The following is a 23,370-nucleotide window of genomic DNA, read 5'->3' as shown; positions in this document are numbered from 1 at the left end:
TGTTTTGATGTTTTCTGTATGTGCCTCAATTTGTAACTAGTGGGTTAAAAAAAAAAGAAATGTGGATGGGACCAGATATAGCTGAAGTCGTTTTGTTTATGAGATGAACAACATTCCAAAGGGATACAACGATTGCTTTTGTGCTACAGCATCAGAGCTGAAGGGTAAACAGGAAATATGCCTCACAAACCTTCACTGCTTTCTCTGGCCCTTTCTAGGAAAGGAAAAAAAAATCAAAAACCTGTAGATCAGAAGATCATTCATGAAGTTATCTAAAGTTTGTTCATTTCTGTAATCCTTCATGATCTAGTCTAGAAAAGCAAGTTTCTCTCTATGTAGGACCAACTGGGCTAGACCTTGCTATGTAGACCAGGCTGGCCTTGAACTCACAGAGATCCACTTGCCTCTGCTTTACCAGCACTTTAGTTAAAGTTGTGTACCTGCACACCCAGCATAGAAATAAGCATTTAAAACAACAACAACAACAAAACCTTGTGTTTGCTTTCCCTACTTTATCAAAATCACCAACAAAAGAAAATATAATTACCTGGGAAGAACTTTGGTTTTTAAGATTTAAAAACTAATTAAAAGAGTAGAAAAATGACTCTAGTTCAGTGATTAGCAAGAGAAGTGACATCTAGAACATTTTGTGATGTTTGGATGTCTTTTTTCCCTATCTATTAGCCTTAGTAAATTCAAGGTTGGATGGTTTTAAGTAACTTGTGGTGAAGAATTTGTTTAATTGATTTTTAAAATAATAAGATTATTAATGGCAGTCTACAAGTTAGTAATTAAAGCTTCTTAAAAGTCACAAGTGCATGTTGTAAAGGTGAGAAACCACTTAAATTCTGATAAACAGCCATAGCTAAGGAAGTTCTATCATTACTGTTGAGTAGAAAAGCTCCACTGTTAACGCAGTGTGTTTAAGGAGACTCCTACAAATGTAAAAACTGAGTAGTTTATGGCTTCCAAATAAGTAGAACATATGATAATTGTTTTTCTATGGCCAACTTACTTTATTATAATCTAGTACTATTCGTGTTGGTGCTAATGACAGGAGTTTATTTTATGGCAAAGTAAATACTCCATTGTGTATGCATCACACATTTTCCTGTATCGACTCAGTTATCAGTGTGCACATAGATTGATCCCACATCTTGTTCATTGTAAAGCAATAAGCATGTGAGTACAGATGTCTTTGCAGTATTTTCTGATCGGTAGAGTTCTTCATCAAGTCGAGATATGCTGAAGAATGTGTTTTTTTTTTATAATCTTATCTCAGTCTTCGACTTATTTTCTTAAGAGTTTCTTTCAATGGAAAGTCTATTTAAAAAGCCAGTGAGGTCATAAAAGTTTTAATGGTGTCTAGAGAATCAAAAACTAATGAGTGTGGCTTGGGCATGGTGCTGTACGTTTTTAATCCCGGCACTCAGGAGGCAGGGGCAGGCAGATATCCATGAGATCCAGGTCAGCAAGGGCTTACATAGACTGTCTTTAAAAGGATTTCTTACTTTGTTCAGAATGTTTATAAAAAAAAAAAACTACCCCTGCTGGAGAGATGGCTCAGAGGTTAAGAGCACTGGCTGCTCTTCCAGAGGTCTTGAGTTCAATTCCCAGCAACCACATGGTGGCTCACAACCATCTACAATTCAATCTGGTGTAAATGTAATAAATAAATAAATCTTTAAAAAAAACTACCCCTGATTATTCATTGATGGCTAGCACAAATTAAATATTAAATATTATATTACCCTCCAGTGAAACTGCCCCCCCCAAGTAAACTTGTTTTAGTTCATCATAGTGATACATGACTTTAAGCCCAGTACTCAGAGCAGTTGGGTAGAGTTCTAAGTTCCAGGCTAGCCAAGACTATCTATTGAGACCTTGACTCAATAAACAAACTTATTTCATATTGGACTGTAAGGTAATGTAGATGACGGAGAGAGGAGAAAGTGAGTGTGTTATGTCGTGTCTCCCTGAAACCTGTCTTCCCTTTTAAATATTGAGTGAAATGATTAAAGTCCTTGACACAGCTTCTCCTGATTGGCATTTGTTATAGAATAGACTGAATATGCATTTTATTCCACAAATAAAAGATAGTCTTAGTCAGATGTGACCATCACACACTGATTGTTTCTCTATATAGAACCTGCTTGATTTTACATTGACTTTTTAGATTTTTTTTTATTTGTTTTTTTTATCTATGGATGGATCAAGCGTAGAGTCTCACTTTGGGGGAAGGACCTGTTTGAAATTTGCCAACAGATTTTAGGCATTGTTAAGACTGGCCAGGTTGAGTATTGCTTTTCCTTCTTACAGCTACTAAAACAGTGTTGTAATACAATGGGAAAGGAAGCTGGTGTTACTAGAATATTTATTTTATATGCGTGAATGTTTTGCATGTATTATTGTCTATGACAAGGGAGTGCTTGGTGCCCTCAGAGGCCAGGTGGTGTTCTAGGACCTCCTGGGACTAGAGTTGTCTTCTTAACTAGTAATGAAATATTTTCTAGTAATATTTTATAATGTGGATTTTTAACATTCTTATCATAACACATCAGTCTGTGTTCATAGAGCATGGTTTTACAGGCAGATAAAAATTAAAAAGCTCTCACAAAAACCTACTGAGTTTTATATTTTATTTCTGCTTGGAATTCTTTATTTTGGTAAAAACGATGTACCAATATGAATACTTCTTTTTCTTGATTTAGGTCCTGGGAACACCAACAAGGGAGCAAATTAGAGAAATGAACCCAAATTATACAGAATTCAAATTCCCTCAAATCAAGGCACATCCTTGGACAAAGGTGAGTCAAAATGAGTTTTTGAGAAAGTACATCAACTAATAGTTAACTAAATTTTGGGGTTTTCATTGTACTTAGGCTAAACTATTTTGAGACTACATACCTTGTGCCAATTTCAAATGCACAGCAGTTCAGTGGCTCTAGTTCAGTGTTCTTTTGACAGTATACTTTTATTCCTATCGATGGCCTCTTTCATTTTCAAGTAAGAATTAATATCTGTAACATTAAAACAATGGGGTAGGATTTTAAAAGCCTATGGTTTTAAACTTAATTTCTTGATTTAAAATAGAGATTCATAATTCAATATTGTCACAAATAAAAGATCTTTAAATTTTTCTTTATTCTTTTAAACCATCAAAATGTAGATCTTACAGATGTTGCATATTTACCTGTTTACTTGTTTCCTTGTTACTATTGGTACTGCAGGAGCGGTGTTTTTAAAGCAGGTATAATCTTGTTGGATATATACTTGGAAAGTAATTTATCATGTTTATAGGCTGTTACTAGCCATTGGGAAAGTCTAATTAGGAGTTTTTCCACCTAGCGTTGGATGAAATTAAGTGTTCAGAGAAAAGATAGAATGTGTTAGAATTTATAAATGGAGTTCTGTTGTATCTGTCTGATTTTATAGGTTCAGAAACTCTAGCCAAAAACAGGAATCCCATGATCCAGACTGCATGGCTGTGACAGTGCTGGTAGTAAGCTAACACTAGCTCTTGTGTGTCTCATGCTGGGCCTTTAAATCATAGTCTTAGTGCCACATCATTCAGATAGGTGGGTAGGCAGGTGGGCAGACAGATACAGTAGGTTAGAAATGTTAAATACACAATATTTTAAAATGTCCTCATAACTTGTTTTATACATTGATAAGTTTGTTTAGCTTATTGTAAACCATTTAAGAAGAAGAGATAAAGTAATTTAAGGCTGTAGGTGAAATAGTTTCTTCTCCCTGTAATCAGTATGCCCACCTCTCTTCCTCTTCCTGTTCTGTTGTTCTCTTAATGACATGGTGATTCCAGGTACTTCCTTTAACATCCTCATAACATCTCTTCAGACAGATTCTTAACACTCACTACTTCTTTCCTACTATAAATCGAGATATCAGTAGTATTGTAGTGCCAGAAATACAGATTGGGGCCTTCATTTTTCCAAGAGGCCACGTCACCTCATTTTAAACTTTATGATGAACACTAGTCTTTGATCTTTGTGTTTAAGGCTTATTTTTGGAACTAAGTGAAATAATACTTAGGATCTTTTCCATGGCTCTAAACCCAGAGGATCCTAGGTGACCTGCTGTGATTAGAGGCTGAGTAACAGATTGAATCCACTGTTGTAAGGGAGTTATACCATGCTGCAAATCCAACTAATTTAAGAAGATGGGTGTATTCTAAAAGATAGATTGGTATAGAAAGAATATAATTCTGGGAGGGTTTATGTTCTGCCTGTCTGTACTTCCATATTTTAAGTAATCATTATATTTATGAAGGAAGAATGGGGAGGTTCTTCTAAGACCTCAGTCTTCTTACGTCTGAGTATTCACCACTGTCCTCCATGTTAACATACATAGTGGAGTTGACAAACAGTGCTACAATTGAAGTTACAGAGTCCCCTTTAACAATCAGTCCTGCTACCAGTGTGGATGTGTGGGTTTTCTGTCTGAAATGGAAATACTAGCCAGAATAAAATATGAAGAACAGTTAATTGTTAAATGTGGCCAGCAGAAAGAGCAGTAGTGAATTAAAGTTTACTCTGCCTTCTTGGATTCCTGACGTTTCTCTAATACCCCAAATACATCCTAAACTTAAATGAAATGTGAAGCCCTTTTACTTAGATATCTATGCCATGTAATAGAATAGAATAATTGTCCTGTTCTCTTACCCTTTATACTAAAATTGCCGTGAATCCTTAATTTATATTTGACAATTTAGCTTTTCCCTTTGTGCATCTATATTCCATAATAAATAAATTACATTTCATACCAACTTGTATAGTACACAGAAATCCCAGTTGGGTAAATGATCAGAATATGCTTGTATTGGATTTTTCTTTTTAAAGGTTTTTCAAAAATAAAACATGGAATTTAACATTCCTAGAGGTAGTGTAGTCGAATCTTCCTTTGTCCTCCTATTATGATAATTTACAGCAGCTAAGAAATGCTACCTGTATGGCATAGCCAGTAGTATCATTTAAAAAATGTACATAATGTTTTCTAAAAACACTTGTGCTTTGGGACTAGAAAGACAGACAGACAAGAATTCATTGTTTTCTGCTGTCTTCCATTAGAATCCATGTCCTTTGTCCTAAAAGCACAAGAGAGGGAGCCCTGGCTTCTTAGCTGCAGTGTGATTCTCAGGAGTTACCACATATTCCTTCATACTGACTTAAAAATACACTGAAATCCATCATGGAATCCTATTTTACAGTCTCTTTCTAAAACCAAAATAGTTTTTTGAGGGTTTCAGAATCCATTCAAGTTGCCCTTAGCCATTACAAAAACACTAGAGTGGGACTAGAACGTTGGTTTGGCCCTTAAGACATTTGTTGCTCTTTCAGAGTACTGGGGGTTCAGTTCCCAGAACTCTCAAGAAATCTGAGACCCTCTGACCTCTGCAGGCACCAGACACACATGTGGTACACATGGGGGAGGGGAAACCCACATACACACACAATTAAATATATCTTAAAAATTATGCCGGGCAGTGTTGGCGCACGCCTTTAATCCCAGCACTCGGGAGGCAGAGGCAGGTGGATCTCTGTGAGTTCGAGGCCAGGCTGGACTGACAGCCTCCAAAACAATACAGAGAAACCCTGTCTCGTAAAAACCAAATATATATATATATAATGTCTAGAACAGCCAATGATAAAGCCTTTAATGGTTTAGGTGGGAAAGGAAATAAAGGCTTATGTTCTGGTGTATGCTATATATTTCAAAGAAGAAATACCAGACTGAAAGCTAAAGGAAGTGATACAATAATAAATTGAGAATTAAATAGAGAATTGGTTGCAAAAGGAGAAGAAAATAAATCCTGCCTTTGGTACATGGAGGTGTGGCTAAACAGTGGGTCATTGGGTATGAAGTGGGGTTTAAATACTGTTGCTTCTTTTCATTTCTGTTAGTGATTATCTACCTTGTCTTCAGGTTCTTTTCAAAATACAGCTATAGTGATTATAAAGGATTATCTTATTTTAGTGGTGAGTAAATGGAGAACATTCTATTTCTGATATACTGCTGTCTTGTCTCTTACTTTTGCTTCATTATCCTGGTCTTGGTTTAGGCCATTATGATAATATAGACCTCTAAAACAACCTGCTTCCTCCTTACTGATTTCATTATCAGAAAGTCCAGTCCATCTTTCTCATTACACTCCAAATTAGCTTTCTTAATTCTCTGAGTTCTCATAGCCTTTAGGAAAGGTGGCTGTGAAATGTTCTGATTTGTTATAATTTCCAGCATAGATATTAACTGCTTATCCATTATGCTCAAAGAAACCCCACTTTGGATACCAACCATCCAGGCCATACTGTTCTCAATCTTTTCCTAGCTGCCCTCTCAGCAAGTAGTCCTGAGATTTCCCCAAGGGATCTAGTAGAGGTATCTCTTTCCCATATTCTTCTACTTTTTCCATCTCTTAATACATACCATTAGGCAATAAATATAAAGTTCATTGTGTAACTAAGGTGAATTGGGGATGCCTATCAGGTCTTTCTCGTTCTTCAGTTGTCATGGGTATCTCCTGTTTCCAGTATTGTGTAGCTGATACCTTTTGTTTAAATTACTCTGACAGATATTCTTTTTTGTCCTCGTAGCAAATAATCCTGAGGTCAGATAAGTAATGCAGGTATCTGCATAATTTTATGAAGTGGTAGAAGTCATTTATAATTTTATTGGTTTGTGAAAAGAAATAGAACAGAATCCCAAGGGTACTATTTTTTATCCTTATATTAGACTACTTAATAAGTTAGCTGTATGTGTTACAGCCATGCAATATCTTCTGATATAATCAAACTTTCTTAATTGATCCAGGAGATGATGCTACATTTCTTTCTCCGTCTTCTTGCTAATGTCTTTCCCTTTCCATGTCCCACATATAGTGTTCTTCCTTTTCTTCTCTGCAAAGCAAATACTAATCATCTCAGGTCTCCTTTCTCTCATGAAATTTGCTTGTTTTCCATGTAGTCTGAATGTTCATCATCATGTAACTACTTTGGTACCCATTGAGTCAAATTGTATGCATTATAGCGATTTCTATTTTTTCTTTCATAATGATAACAGGGATATAAATTACTTCAGAATGAGAGCCAGCAAGATGGCTTAGCAGGCAAAGAAAGGCACTTGCCAATCAAGCCGGATGGGCTGAATTTGGTCCATGAACTCACAGAGTAGAAGGAGAGAACCAGCTTTGGTCTCTGTGGGCATGCAAACAAAACAAATAAGTAAATACATAAAATAATAAATGTAAAGAAAAAATATGTAAGAACTGTTTGTTGCTAACTTTTTGGCCCGGTAGTTTAGTACTCAGTAGTTACGTGTGTATGTAGGTTACTGGGCCATTGGTGAGACAAGTACCCAGGACACAGTACCCACCCTAAGCAGTCATCCAGTGCTTGATTTGTTAGGACATGATTCAGTATAGACCAGTACTGTTGCTTCCATCTAGCTAACAGAATAGGCAGAAAGTTGAGTTTGAGACCCTTTTAGATATCAGAGGAATTGTTTACACTGAGTAAGTCATGCTCTTTACTTAAAACTAAACAAACAAATAAAAAACATTGTGTTTCTTTTTTTTTTTTTTTTTTTGAGACAGGGTTTCTCTGTGGCTTTGGAGGCTGTCCTGGAACTCGCTCTGTAGACCAGGCTGGCCTCGAACTCACAGAGATCCGCCTGCCTCTGCCTCCCGAGTGCTGGGATTAAAGGCGTGCGCCACCAACGCCCGGCTCGTTGTGTTTCTTTAAGACTCTTGATAACTACATTTTTAATATGACCCTCTAATATGTTTTTCCAGACCCTGACAGATTTATTCAATTCAACTCTTACTTAGCACATTACTGAAAATACCTTCAGAGAGGCCCACAAAGCAATCAACAAAAACTGCTGTCAAACTTTTCTTGGAAACCCATTCTGTGTATTCTTTTTGGCATAATTTTACATTCACATGTATCCCAGAAAACATCAAGCCATACTGGGGATTTCTGTTGATTCTGATCTACTCTATTGCTTGGGGTAAATCAGATTTTACATTTCCAATGCTCTCCACCCTGAATGTTGTACTAACTAGTTAAGTACCTCATGAGCGCATTTGCCATCTCATGTACACACATGTACACACTCCAGCTCCTAGAGTAATTAGTCCATATATAAGAGAAGTGTGTGTGTGTGTGTGTGTGCATGTACATGTGTGCATGCCCGTGTTTATTTGTTTGAGGGGGACAAAGGATGGAGTTGGGGATAGATTGGAGAAGGCAGAAATATAGTTTTAAATTTATCATCTTTCTTTAGGTACTATGTATTCTTTATCACCAGTGTTATTCTGGGTCCTATAAAGGATGAAAATATGCAGTCCTTGCCTTTGAAAGCATAATTACAGCAAGTATTAAGTAATATAAATGGTGTGATGTAAAAGTCCAAAGCTGTTTATGTCCAGTGGGTGTCACAAGACAGACTTTTAGTGAAGGCATTGAAAGAAGTGTCCCTAGAGATGACAAAGGACAAGGGCTGTTGAAGTAGAATTAAGATTTGCTTAAGTGGGACCCATGGGATGAAGGTTCCTGCCACCAAACCTGACAGCCTGATTTGATCCCTGGGACTTACAGGATGGAAGGAAAGAACTAAGTCAGGTGAGTTGTCCCCTAACGTGAGTGCGCGCGCGCACACACACACACACACACATTTTTTAAAGGAGAGTCAGACAGACAGAAAGACATGATTGCTGAGGTTTGGGAAAAAAGGCTAGCCATTGTTATATGCTGGACAGACATCTTAAGATGGGAGATGTGGATGAAAAGGAAATACACATGTACTCTTAGGAAGGCCAGCTTGATTCCAATAGCTGTTTTGCAAAAACATGACAAGTTTAACTGGGTAAGTGGTCATTTGGTAACGCTGCTTATGTGTAGGTCTGCAGTAATGTTTGAAGGATGTTAGAAGAGGAGTTACATGTATAGGTCAATGTAAAGGTTTCCTTACAGGTCAAAACTATGGCTAGTTTTGTCATGACTAAGAAAAGGGTTCTTTGTGTTTCTTGTTCTTGGCATTCTTTTCTGCTTTTCTGGCCCTCCAAAGTCAGAAAGTGTGTCTTAATTAAGCTTGAGCTATGTTCAGTTTGTGACCCACCACAGTGACTTTAGACATAAACTTGCCTTGTGGACTCCCTGAAAGTTGGTTCTCAGTAGCTTGGGGGCAGGGGGACTAATAGTTTATAGTGGCTTGAATTACATTACATTTAAGTCTGTCGCTGGATGAGTGTATGAGAGCTTGCAAAATACCAATAAAGGATATTTTTAAATGATGTGTTACTTAATTATTAACTTATATACTTAGAAAACCACTTAGTTGGTTTCTTTTGTTGTTAATTAACATTATCTATTCTACAGACCCATGATACTGTCACACTTTAATCTTCTATCTAGGTTTATTAATTGCAAATAGCTTTAGATCACTTGAGACAGAAGTTGCTCTTTAGTATTCATGGTTTACCAGTTTTTAGAACTGGGGATTATATTTTGCCTATGCCCAGAAAATTGTGTCAGTTTCATGAGCTTACATCGGAAGCTAGTAGGGGATAGCTGTTTGGAACAGTCACAGAATTCGTTCTGTGTTCTTATAATTATTTTCCACTATCTCCAATCATAAGAAGTGGGCATTTTATATTGTTCTGATTGGGTGCATAATACAGCAGCATTGGTGGGAGCTGGCACTAAGAAGCAGCATTGACTGCAGGTCTTGGCATGTATGTGATTGTTCATGAAGAGCCATTCTGAAGGATCTCAGCCATAGCACTTAACTCCAGGCTGGACTTTTACAGCCAAAGTCTTAGAACATTGTCTCTGTTGTCTGAATTACCCAAATGCAAATTTATTTTGAATAATTCTCTTCATTTAAGGATTTGTTTGCATTTGTTGAATAACACAGAGACTTGGGGAGAAATGAAATTTTATGATAGTTTTTTTTCTCCCCCTATAGACTAGAAATTGTGATCTGTCTATTTGTTTGACTTTAAGAAAACATGTTGCTGCATAGGTGAGGTAGTATTTGAAGCACTCAAAAGTTCATGTCAGTGTTTAGGTTCATTTGATTTTTTTTCTTTTTCTTTCATTTTTCTTTTTTTTCTTCTTTTTGGCTTTGTTTCATTTTGTTTTGTTTTTTAATTTTTTCCTTTAGCTTTTAAAGGGGTGTCTGTGGCCTTGCTGCATACTTGGCTGGCCATATTTAGTCTGCATACTAATTGTTAGTTTGCCCAATTGAATATTACTTTATGCTCTTAGGGTTTTTTTTTTATTTCCTATTTTTGTCCACATGATTGTGTTTTAAGGTTTTTATTCTGATGTGCCAAATTTTAATCCCATACACTAAATTTAGTCTGCAGACTAAAAGTAATCCGCGGATTATTTATTTTTTTTGCAAAATATTTAATTCCCCCACTGGAAACTATCCTAAAAGAATGTAACATTCTCTTAGCTTTGTCAAGGGAGTTCACAGCTACTGGTGAGCTCTGCCAATTTTGTGTTCTCAATACCTAGACACAATAGACCCTGCTCCTCCCTTGCAAACTTGGCTCCGTTTTGCCTAGGTGTTGGTGTGCATTATTCTGCATGTCACCTGTAACTGTGACTGTCCCTTAGTTGTTTTGTTTATTGTATAAATTTTTGTTTAGCTTTTGGTGGGTGAATTGGGCATATTTGCAGATGAAGCTGTGTTGAATTGGTACTATTCAAAGATAAAGGATTTTTTTTTCAGTGAGTTTTTGCAAAAAGGAAAGAATGTTCTATATTTATTCTTTTTCCTATGTCATGGGTGCAAGGGTATGAGGGGGCAGAGCCCACAGTAGAAAAAGTAAGTTTATACCCGCACTCCTGAGGTGATATGTCAGCTTCCTGAAGAGTCCTAATATAATGAGACTGTCAGTAAATAAATACCTTCTAGCAGGGAAGTCAATCCAAAAAAGAGAATAATCCGCGGTGGCCGATTCTTTCTTAGCTCACACAAATTAAAAGTATCTGGCTTGAAATTTATAGCAATAATATTACTTTTCTCATGTCCAATAATTGAGCAAAAATGTTTATACTGTGTAACTGAAACAATAATTATGAAATTCTAGCATATTGGGAACATCCATTTTTAAAAGCAGGCCAATATGCCCCCTCCCAGCCATGTCTATGGATGATGAATCCAGGTCGTAGAAGACCACTTTACTTTGGGAACTTTACTTCTAGATTTCATTTTGATTTTCACTTATTTTGGTTTTGTATTTTTTTAATAAACACACTGGCATCAGAACATAATAAACTAAACCAGAAAATGTTTCTTTACTGTGCCTCACCATTGCACAAATCACAAACTTTTTTGCATACACTTGTAGACTTGCTACTGTGGAGACGAATGCATAAAGTTTATAACTGTATAAACATTTTCTATGTCCCCTACACCATGGATTTCTTATAACATTGGATATATTTTTCCTTGCTGGACTATTCTCTTTTGCATTGACTTCCCCTGTTTGGATTATTTCACTGCATTATCACCTTTAGGACTCGTCAGGAACAGGACATTTCACCCCAGGAGTACGGGTATGTACTTTTTTTTTTTTTAACTTTAGGTCAGTTTTATAACACTTGGAAAAATGTTTCTTGGAATGGCTGAGCAACTATTGGTTCTTGAAATATGCTAATGAAAACAATGTGGGGAAATGGTTTCTATTTTTGTACTGTTTATAGGTTTTCATAGTGTGTATTTAGCTTGTCAGTATCCATTGACATTAGATTGCAGTTTATGAATTAAGGGAATTCTAATTATTCTTAGATGCAGCCAAAGGCTCTCTATGTTATTTCAGTGTGTAAGGAATGAGGTAGAAGTAGAAACTTGATTAGAAACTGTGTTTCAGTAATTGTTGGTTCCTTTTTCTTTTAAAGAGCTAGTGTCCAGTTAGGACTGTTCGTTTTGGAAGTTGCATGCTGTCACACCCCTTATTGTGAATTCTAGGAGGTGTACTAGGTTTTGATTTGCATAATTTCCCACTTAACCTTTATCCACAGGATACTGAACTAAAGGTTTTCTCATGAGGAATCTCCTAAAAATTTAAAGCCAATGAATACTTTTTTAAAAGGCAGGTTAAATCTATTCTAATAAAAGCTTTTGGCATAGATTATTTTTTTAACTCTCTGATTCCTCCTTAGGATTTCTTCATAAAATAAGTGTATATTACGACCCAAATGGTAAATGGTTACTTGTAGCCAGCAAAATACCAAAACAAATACAGGAAATGGGTTTTTTAAATAGTCCAGAATAGGACCAAAACTTTATAAGACTTTCAACAGAAAAACCATTATTAATATGTAGCATGGTTTAGTTTGTTTGGTTTGTTTTTGTTTATTTGTGGTTTTGGTTTTATTTTTGTTTTGTTTTTTCTTCTGTGTGATCCTGGCGCGCTCTCTCTCTCTCTCTCTCTCTCTCTCTCTCTCTCTCTCTCTCTCTCTCTCTCTCTCTCTCTCTCTCTCTCTCTCTCTCTCCCTCTCCCTCTCCCTCTCCCTCCCTCCCTCCCTCCCTCCCTCCCTCCCTCCCTCTCTCTCTCTCTCTCTCTCTCTCTCTCTTTCCCTCTCTCTCCCTCTCCTCCCCCCTCGAACTGGCCTCGAACTCACAGAGATCTGCCTGCCCCTACCTCCTGAATGCTGGCATGCTCCACCACTGCTCAGCTGCTTGTTTGTCTTTTGAGACAAAGCCTCACAATGTACCCTGTTGGCCTCAAATTCACTGTATAATCCTGGCTGGTCTCACTCACAGACATTTACCTGTCTTTTGCCTCTTAGGAAGCATGAGCTTTCAGATTTAAAATAGCCTTCTTACTCTTCTGTTCTTGAATTTTAGCAAGAGTTGTTTTTACATTTTAGTACTGTCTTAACCTAATATCATAATTGGTACCAAGCCATTTTACATTAGCTAGCAAGTAAATCCATATATTGTCAAGCAGCTACAAACTGCCAATAATTTTAGTATTTTTCTTGTCTGGAATCAGGCTCTCGCTATGTAGCTCAGGCTGTCCTAGAACTGAGTATGTAGACCAGGCTAGCCCTGACCTTACAAAGAACCACCTGGCTAATTTTGGTAACTTTGTGACAATTTATACTGTTTTTCTTTTTTTGCATTCTGGATTTGATTGGCACTTGGAAATAAGGGAGGTGGTGACCAAGAATGGTGGGGAAATGAAACATTTTAAGTTGTGTAGCCGTTTTAAAATTCCCTTGTCTAAGGCAAATTACAGTACTCAGAAGCATTCAAGCTAGGCAATTTTGACCTTGCAAAGGACTTTCTAAAATAGCCAATTAAAATTCTAAATTGACGAAGCCTCAAAATAAATTCTTAAGATCCTATGCAAGGCACTTTCTCAATTTCTGTTGAAAATAATATGTAATTTCTATAGTAAACTATTACAGAAAGTTTCTGTAATACACTATATTTTTTTAAAGGGGAAAGAAAACAACCCCTCCAGTTACCTTTAGTTTTTTAGGAAATGCTCATGAATCTCTTGAGTATTAACAAGCCCTGTAGTGATAACAAGCTCTCCTGTCTTCAGCCCAAGTAATATGAGCCACTCTCATTAGGAAGCCTTAGCTTTCCAGAGCCCTGCATGCTCTTTTTGTCTGTCTTCACCAACCCTACCCTTGCTTTGCTTACATATTCTTTCTGTCAAGGAATAGGTTTTATTTTTCTTTCGTTTCAAAGGTTCTGTGTCCCATCTGTTCATGCTTATGTTTTCCTCTTCTATTTTAACCTTTAACTAGCTGTAATTTAAAATAAAGTCTGTGTTCATTGTATATACTGATTCATATTAAGACACAGTATCTGTCCTTTTAAGCAAATTATTTTAATTAGTATTGCTTCAATATAGACTTCAAATGACCTTTCTGTAAATTAATGGCTCTTACCCGATTTAAAGCTCTAGACTGTTCATTCAAAGAGATTCAAATGAGAATTAACTATCCAACTATGAAAAGACCAATGCCTGGCATTTCAGAAAGTCTAGGTATTTATTCCATAGTCTTTGAATAATGGATGGCTCTATGTATCAAGAAGATAATACCAAAGCGTTAGCATTTTTTTACAGTTAGAACAAAGGTTTTCTTCTCTTAAAAAAAAACTTTAAAAAACATTGACTGAAGTATTTAATAGATTAAAAAACAAGATCTGAAGAGTACTATCCATTGTCAGCAAACAAATGTTCTGCCAAAAAGAGTAGGGGAGGCCACAACAGAAAGCACTGTAAGTTAAAAACTATGCTTTTCGTTGTGCTTGCCTCCAGATCTCAGCTTTTATGTCTATAGTGGTTGCAGGCTTAATTAATTATGTTACTTTGTGCATAAGAGGTAGGTTGTTCTCTGAGCTTTTCTTGCATAGTGTTTATATATATATATATATATATAAACTTATACATATATATATATATGTATAAGCAAGTAGTTCACCCACTGCGATATGTCACATGCAGTTAACTCTTTTAATTTTGGATTTTGTAACCATGTTTTTTTATAATGGGAACTAACTCAGAACTCAAAGGATTTTTTGTTTAGGTTCTTATAGTAGAACTTAATTGTTCTGTCCACTTCTTTGTCCTCTCAGGTCTTCCGGCCCCGAACGCCACCAGAGGCAATCGCTCTGTGTAGCCGTCTACTGGAGTATACGCCAACCGCCCGATTAACACCACTGGAAGCTTGTGCACATTCGTTTTTTGATGAATTACGGGACCCAAATGTCAAACTACCAAATGGGCGAGACACACCTGCCCTCTTCAACTTTACCACTCAAGGTAATTCCAGACATTTCATTTTTATTTGTTTCTGAGTGTGGTCATTTGAATGACATGTCCTCCGTACATCTCCAGCATTTGAATATTGCTGGGAGAAGATTAGGAGGTAGGTGTTGGAGAAGTATATCACTACGGGTGACCTTTGAGGTTTCATTCCCAGTGTGCTACCTGCTTCTTCCTATTTGTGGCTTGAGATGCGAGCTACTGCTTCAACTGCCTGCCACTTCCCCTCTACTCTCGTGGACTCTAATTAAACTTCTGGAACCACAAGTCTCCCGCCCCCCCCCCCCTTTTTTTTTCTATAAGTTGTTGTGGTCATGATATGTTATCATGGCAGTAGAAAAGTAAAACACTGGATAAATGGATGTGAAATATCACTTTGTTAGTGATAATCTGTAGATAACTGTTCATGTTAAGTACTTGTGGAAGTAATTTGTCACACCAATCATTGGGTGTTTTAACAATAGTGACAGATGAAAGTTTGCAAACAGTCGTCACTTGACCATTTTTTACCAAATTATAGTAAATTTAGTCATATGAGAAATACATAGAAATTTCAGTGGATTATTACCAATAAGACTAAACAATAATATAACCCTTAGATTTGAATCTAAAAGGTAGACTATTAGTATTTCATCTTTCCCAAGCATTTACAGCAGGTGTTTAAACCCTAGGAATGAATTTTACCTGTTGTAGTTCTGTTGCTGTGAAGAGACACCACGGAACTCTTATAAAACAAAGCACTTAATTGCAGTCTCAGAGGTTTAGTTCATTGTTACCACACTGGGGAGACGTGGCACACAGGCAGACGTGGTGCTGGAAAATAATCTGATTGCTTTACATCGTGATCTTCGAGAAGTAGAAAGAGAGAGACACTGGACCTGGCTTGGGCTTCTGAAACCTCAAAGTAACATACTCCAGCAAGGCCACACCTTCTTATCCTTTTCAAGTAGTACCACTCCCTGATGACTAAACAGGGAGCCTATGGGGCCTGTTCTTATTCAAGCCACACCTGCATTTCTGTAAACTCGATGATCTTATAAAGCTTGGAATTTATGCAAGAGGAATTAGCAGAAATCCCATCCCTTCTGGGTTTGGCCTCATTGCTGCAGAGTAAACACTAAAAGCAAGCTTAATTCACTCATTCATTGGTGGTTTCTGAGAAGTCTAAAGACGGCCATCATCTCTACACCATTTCAGGATTCACTTCCTCCATCCTCATCAAGACTCCTAGGCATTCTGCCTTTTTTCCTTTATTCACCTACTCTAATGGTATCCTCCCCCTCAGACCAAATACAAAAAGTTTGTAATTCACTATTAATAAAACAAGAGTAGCCGGGCGTTGGTGGCACACGCCTTTAATCTCAGCACTCGGGAGGTAGAGGCAGGCGGATCTCTGTGAGTTCGAGGCTGGACCGGACCGACAGACTCCAAAACAATACAGAGAAACTCTTGTCTCGTAAAACCAAAAAAAAAAAAAAAAAAAAAAAAAAAAAAAAGAGTATATTGACTGGCTAAGGGGTAAGGATTAGGCAGGCTAGGAAATACATGAGGGAGGTGGGAGCCTTCTGTAACAGAGAAAGAGACTTCTACTGAATGTAGAGGGTGCATTTAAAAATTACTGCCAGCACTGCTGCAACTTTCTTTTTCCAGGCTCTATAATTCAGATGTTTCTGTGAACTCTACCTTCCAGCCCATCACTACTCTGCTAAACATGAGGCGTTCAGGATCCCAAACACTTCAGAGTTCCTGATGAGCTCTCAACAGAGTTAACAGTGTCAGGACATCTGAATACTGTTCCAAATGTGACTAAAGACTCTTAGAACGATATTCGATACTATATAGGGGGAAACAATATATTTATTTATCAGGGAGAGAGAGAGAGTCGCACCGACCAGGAGGCAGAAGCGTGGATGGCTGCCAGGAGAAACAAGGGAAGCCCCTTTTCCTTTCACTTCCTTTTATCTCTACCTTGACCCCGCCCTGTTGGGCGGGTAGCTTTGTGGCATTCACTCCTACAGACTCTCCCTCAGCACAGATGGTAGTCACATAATATTGACAGTTTGAAGTTAAGCCACATAAGCCATTACTATTTACTCAAATCTTACACATTTCACATTTAATTCACACATCCCTTCACATTCAGTTTAGAATAATCTAAATACAGAGCAGAAATGTCCAGCTTTTAAATAAAAGAAATGTCTCTTTCTTGGTCACAAAAGGCTCCCCATCTCCTTAATATATCATACAAAGGATGGTCAATAATAAGAATAAAAATATGCTCTTTCTTCAGATTATAAAGTTGAAAATGATAGCAGAAGATTAGAGCAACTGTACATATACGCTGAATAAAATTGCCGATGAATCAGTGAGAGTCCAGTTAACTCGGGAACAAGTTGTTTTTCTGTGTATCAGTCCCTGTGGCTGGAAGCATCAGGAAAAGGTTGTGTAGCTTCAGGTGTCATTGATAGGGCAACTGCAGTTTGACAAAAGGTGTTAACTGACCTCTTTCTTAGTTCCCTTGACAAAGAAAAAATGTTTTTCATTCCTTATTCTTTTGGTTTTCACCAGTAGCAAAGCATAGTAAAGAAAATGTTAGAACCAGAAGAAATACAGAGAAAAGTAAAGGCACAACCCTTAAATGATTAGTCTTCATAATAATCATGTTGTAGCATAATATAGTGTAGTTCTCCTCAAAATTTCTAATACCAAAAACATTTCATGGCAAAAAAAAACAAAAAAAAAGCAAAACAACAACTTTTTTATTAATTAAAAAACAGTGATGCAGAAAGTACAGTTTTCAAATAATTGTTTTACGGATTTGATAAATAAAAAAGAAAAATTCCAGGGCTGGAAAGATGGCTGAGCAATTAAGAGCACTTTTGCTCTTCCATCGGACCCAGATTCCCAGCACCCACAGTTCCAAGAAATCCTTCACACTCTTCTGACTTCTGCAGGCACCAGACATACATGCTTTACACAGATACACATGTAGGCAAAATACTCATATGCATAAAATAAACTTTTTGTTTTTGCCATCAAACGTTTTGGGTTATGTCACCTGAATATTTTAAAATTTATTGGGACAGTTGAAAAGTCTATGATGCCCATTTTCAATTTGTATTTTATTTTGTGCTGTAAGCATATGTTTACTATCTGTACAGTATAACTATTCACTGGAGTACTTGTTTTGAGACAGTGTAACATTCCTACCAGTCCTGGAACTTGCTTTGTAGACCAGGCTAGCCCTGAACTCACAGAAATTTGCCTGCCTCTGCCTTCCAAGTGCTAGGATTAAAGGTGTGTGCTACCACCGCCTGGCCACTGGGAGTACTCTTTTAAAGTAATCTCTAAGGGCCTGTGACCTCCAGCCAGTTGTAACAGTGTCTTTATATTGGGAGCTGTGTTTCTTCTTTTAAAACTGTTTATGACAAGCCAGCACTGATACTTAGTTCACACCAACTTTTCTAAAAATAAATATTTTTGTAATTCAAAATAAACTAATTAGCAAAACCCCTGGTCAGATATGTGACAAATGCATAAGTATAAATATTGATTTAAGAGGATAATTCTCATTATTTCCAGACATAGTTAGCATATATTCTTTACTGTGTATAACTATACATGTGTGTAAAGTGAAATATCATGTAAACTTATTTGATTAGATTTCAGAATCCATACTTAAGTTTACATTATTTTGAAGTAATCCATTTGATTCTTAACTCACCTGTGAGAATCATCTACTACTACTAATGAAATAAAATTTTAAGTTACCAATTCAACAAATCCCTGAGGGCATGATATTTTTTTTTGATTTTTGTTTTGTTTTGAATGGAAATTCATGAAGGATTTCTTCCTCTCCTCCCTCCCTCCCTCCCTCCCTCCCTCCCTCCCTCCCTCCCTCCCTCCCTTTCTCTGGAGGCTGTCCTGGAACTAGCTCTTTTGTAGACCAGGCTGGTCTCGCACTCACAGTGATTCATCTGCCTCTGCCTCTCAAGTGCTGGGATTAAAGACGTGTACCACCACTGCCCAGCCGAAGGATTTTTTTTTTTTTTAAAGCAAACGGGTGCTGAAGAGATGACTACTCAGCATTTGGGAGTATTGGCTGCTATTCCAGAGGCCCTGAGTTCAATTCCCAGCAACCACATGGTGGCTCACAGCCATCTATAATGGGATCTGATACCCTCTTCTGGCTTTCAGACATACATACATACAGAACACTAATACATAAAATACATAAGTAAATACAAATAATTTAAAAAGCAGACAACGTAGTGTCATTTGTATATTACTCATGCTATGCATCTAACACCTTTGCTAACTTCCAGAACAATTTCTTTGTTCCTCAAGAAAATCATGTCCCCAATAAACATGAATTCCTCTTTCATCTCTCAGCCTCTAGCAGCAGTCAGTTTGCTTTTTTGTCTTCATGGATTTACCCATTTGAGATAGTTCACATAAATGAAACCTCATAATATGCGATGCTTAGTATCTAATTTCTTTCACTTAGCCTATTTTCATTGTATGTATTAATCCTTCATTCCTTCTTGTGGATGAACAGTATTCGATTGTATATATATGTATACTATGTTTTACTTAAGCAATCGTCTATGATGGACTCTTGGATAACTGCTGTGACAGTTTATACGTAAATACCTACTTGACTACTTGGGGTACCACTCAGTCACATGATGAGGGACACTACTGGATGTTTAGAGAAACTAGCATACTGTCTCCACAGCTGAATATCTTATATCCATACCTGTAGGGTAGAGGAGTTCCAATTCCTCCACGGTGTGTTTTTTGTTTTCCTAGTGGATATGAAATGGTGTCTTAACTGTAGCACACTGTAATGAGTCAAAATTCAGTAAATGCTGTTACTTATTTGCTATGTCCTTCATACTTAGGGACTTAGACCTGACTAGGATGTTGAGGGAATGAATGGATGGAGTGAATCTGGGATTAGGTGGTCTGGGCTCTCTTGACTCAGCACCCAGGAAGCTCAGCATGTTTATTATATAGAGGTGAACAGAGACGTAGCATACAGCTGAAAAAGGAGGTAGGGTTATTACATACAGATATAATAAGGAGGCAGGGTTTATGACACACAGCCTGGTAAAGCAGTGTCTGTAGGAGAACCAGGGGAGAAAACACTGATGAACATTGTCTGCACGTGCTATCAACATCCACACATAGACCAGAAGGGAGCACTTTGCCTGTGAGCCTCAGCCTGAGGTGGGTCAGAAGTTTTTGCCATTCATCCATAGATCTGAGGCTCTGGAATCCTTGACATGGCCAGCTTATGTCAACAACACATTCACTCTGGGCTTCCTCCTCTCCTTATATCTGTTCTCTTGTAAAGTTGCAACCATAAACATGAAATAAATTGCTTTGTACTTGAAATATGGCCTTGAAAATACTGAAGGCCTTTCATGAGTGGGTCCCTTTTATATACCATCAGCTAATAAAATCAACTGCCCTTAGCACTTTCCAAATTTGGGCTGGAAATATAGCTCCGCTGGTAAAGTGCTTGACTATTACAAACAAAGACTGAGTTTACTCTCCAGAACCCATATCAAAAAGTCAAGGCTAGCAGTGCACATTTGTAAGCCCAAGGTGGCATTCGCTTTGGTACATCTCTTTTAAAAACGTACTCTGAATTTCAAGAAGACTAATATAGTTCAGCCTTTAGCCATACACATATCTAATATTGGCATTTTTAATGAGTATTTTATTTTGACATTGAGAACTGTTTTACTTGCTGATATATCAACTGTAAACACGATTCCACGTGTTCTGAGTATGGATATATTTTTCAGGGTTTGAAGAATACATGCCCTAGTTTCCTTTCCATTTGCTGTAATAAAATACCTGGCAAAAGCAGTGTCAGGGGAGAAAGGGTTCTTTTGACTTACAGTTTCAGGTAGATCCTCATTGCAGGGAGGTCATGGCATCAGGAGCTCGAAGCAGCTAGTCATATCCACAGTCTGAAGCAGAGAGAGTGAATGCAACTGCTTAGCGAAGTTTCCTGGTACCCAAACCCAGGAAATGATGCCACATACTTTTAGACTGGGTCTTCTCAAATTAGTACATAATTAAAATTGCTTACAGGTGTGTCCACAGTTGTACCTCAGCTAAACTGTCCCTCTTCAAGAGTCTCTTCCCAAGGAAGTCTGGATCATATCAAGTTTTCAGTTAAAAATAACCTTTACACATGTGTATTTGGATATAATATGGCTAGATGAATCATCAGTAGCAGTGTTTTGTGGTTGTATGACTATCAGAGAAAATTATACATGGGCCTTTGTATCCATTCACATATGATCTGTAAGTATATCCTGAGACTCATTTCTTATCAGTCTAAATATATTAAGATTCACTTGTGAGTTAGAGAGAGTGTGTGTATGTGTGTCTGTCTTGTGTGTGTATATACACATGTATACATATATGTATATACAGTTGTGTAAGTGAGCTTTAAATGCAAAGTATTTAATGGATGATCAGAATAGAACTGTGTAATTCAAGAGGCTGAAGAATGAGGCACAAGCCTCTACTTGATTATGTAGTAGAGAGCATCTAGATAGCTACTGTTAGGTGAAGGAATTGGGAATAAATACTAAGGTTCTGCTGGTAGCAATACGTTCTAAGTCTGGGTAAGCTGAGTGTACATATACACTAATACAGGTGATCTGAAAAGAGAAAGCAAATAAAGGGGAAATGAACAGCGTGGGCTGTGAGGAAAGCAACCAAAGACACCCCCAACCCAATGTGATTTAAGATTTGCCTTCGCAGTAGCTTTGTCAGCACACGTCATACGGTATTCCTTAGTCATCCTCTCCTCTTTTGGTTTCGTGTGGATGTTGAACATGTGGGGAACTTTATTTTGAAAGTACTGTCAAACTGGGCATTGATGGCGCATGCTTTTAATCCCAGCACTCGGGAGTTAGAGGCAGGCGGATCTCTGTGAGTTCGAGGCCAGCCTGGTCTACAGAGCGAGTTCCAGGACAGCCTCCAAAACATTACAGAGAAACCCTGTCTCAAAACCAAAAAAAAAAAAAAAAAGAAAAAGAAAGTGCTGTCATCCTAATAGATTTGAGTCCCTTTCTGAACTGCCTCTCTGTTCATTTGACCATTTCCATTTTCTTTTCTTTTTGTTTTGTTTCTGAGACAAGATTTCTGTGTGTAGCTGCCTCCCAAGCGCTGGGATTAAAGATGTGCACTACCACCACCCAGCTGACCCATTTCTATTTTCTGTTGACCCAACAAAGACAGTTACCTCTTATATCTTTACCCTGAGACCTAGCATACTGTTTCATGTTCAATAAATATTGCTAGATAGATGGGTACATGGATGAGTGGATTTTGTTTTGTTTTCTATTTTAGGAGATTTTACTTGAGATAGCAAGTTTAAATTTCATTTAGGTTAATGAAAAATAACTACCATATACTGCATTTTAATCCTAATGCAGTGTTAATCAGCCATACCAGATTCCATTGCTTGCTCACTTAGAATATTGTTAAACTGCCTGGCTTCAAGGGAGCAGTGTGGCATCTTCCTGTTCCTCAGTGGGAGCTGCACACACCTCTTACACACCCTAGTTAGGGCACAGCTTCCCAAAGAAAAGATTTCTGTTTGCTGAGCTAGAAAACATTCCCACTGACCAAACAGTGAGTCTTCTTTCTTCCTTTGAAGCTTTTTTTCTCCCATTAACTTTTCACAAATCCTTTTCTTAGTTATAATATAGTCTTACTTAAAATATTAATTTAGTACAAAGCTAATATTTAGTTGCCAATCCAAAAATAAGTCATTGTTGGCAAAAAGGTTTTGCCTTTCAAACCCTTTTAAACTGTTGCATCAAAACACTTCTCTTTTAACAACTCGACGAAAGAGGATTGCCAGGGACTAAAAAGAAACCTCGGACTACTTACTGGGTTTGGGGTTTCCTTTATTTTCCTCATCTTTTCAGTTAATGCCATACATTTAAATTTCAAGGTGCATGCTGTAGTTCAGAGGTAGCATGAGCACATACTTAGCATTCCAGATCGTAACACCTGGGAGAATGAGAAGGGAGTTCACAGATGACACGCTAGAATACCAGCACGGCAGGATTCTTCCTAATAAACTGGGAGGACATTCACATTTGAAACTAACACCAGATATATATGCAAGCTCACCACCACTGCTTACAATGTAGAGTGTTGATATCATTGGCTTCAGCTCATTGTAAACATAATCTGAGACATAATAGAAATTTATTTTTCAAAGGAAGGTAGTCTCTATAACATTGGCAGAAAAAAATCTCACTTTTAGGGTAAAAAGCTTTCAAACTTTTCAGCACTAGCCTCTTAAGGAATGTAAAATGGGGTGAGAATGCTTATGTTTTCAGTACTTCGGCTTGCCTCCTTTGACTGCCTTTTTGTTCCCTTGACCATTTGTGTTTGCTGTTGCTCTTAAGTTCTGCTCTCACGCATGCATAGTCATGTGCTGCAGAGAGTGTTGGGGGTGATTGACAGGAGTTACAAATGTGCTTACTCTCCAGCTTTTCCCTGCT

The 23,370-nt window shown here is 37.5% G+C and overlaps 1 protein-coding gene across 3 annotated transcripts in view; it reads left to right on the top strand.

Annotated features, from left to right (window-relative positions):
• The window catches only part of Gsk3b (glycogen synthase kinase 3 beta), a 127,946-nt gene that overhangs the window by 87,451 nt on the left and 17,125 nt on the right, over positions 1 to 23,370 (top strand). For 2 of the 3 annotated variants that reach the window (XM_040750825.1, XM_040750823.1), the window contains exons 8-10: positions 2,712 to 2,807; positions 11,550 to 11,588; positions 14,632 to 14,818. In XM_040750825.1, coding sequence (XP_040606759.1) covers positions 2,712 to 2,807; positions 11,550 to 11,588; positions 14,632 to 14,818 — 322 coding nt within the window. The remainder of the gene's footprint in view (positions 1 to 2,711; positions 2,808 to 11,549; positions 11,589 to 14,631; positions 14,819 to 23,370) is intronic. The other variant, XM_040750824.1, reaches the window with a different exon arrangement.

Source organism: Mesocricetus auratus, unplaced genomic scaffold, assembly GCF_017639785.1.
Source record: "Mesocricetus auratus isolate SY011 unplaced genomic scaffold, BCM_Maur_2.0 Super-Scaffold_100008, whole genome shotgun sequence".
NCBI classification, from domain to species: domain Eukaryota; kingdom Metazoa; phylum Chordata; class Mammalia; order Rodentia; family Cricetidae; genus Mesocricetus; species Mesocricetus auratus.
This window is presented reverse-complemented; position numbering and strand designations above follow the sequence as displayed.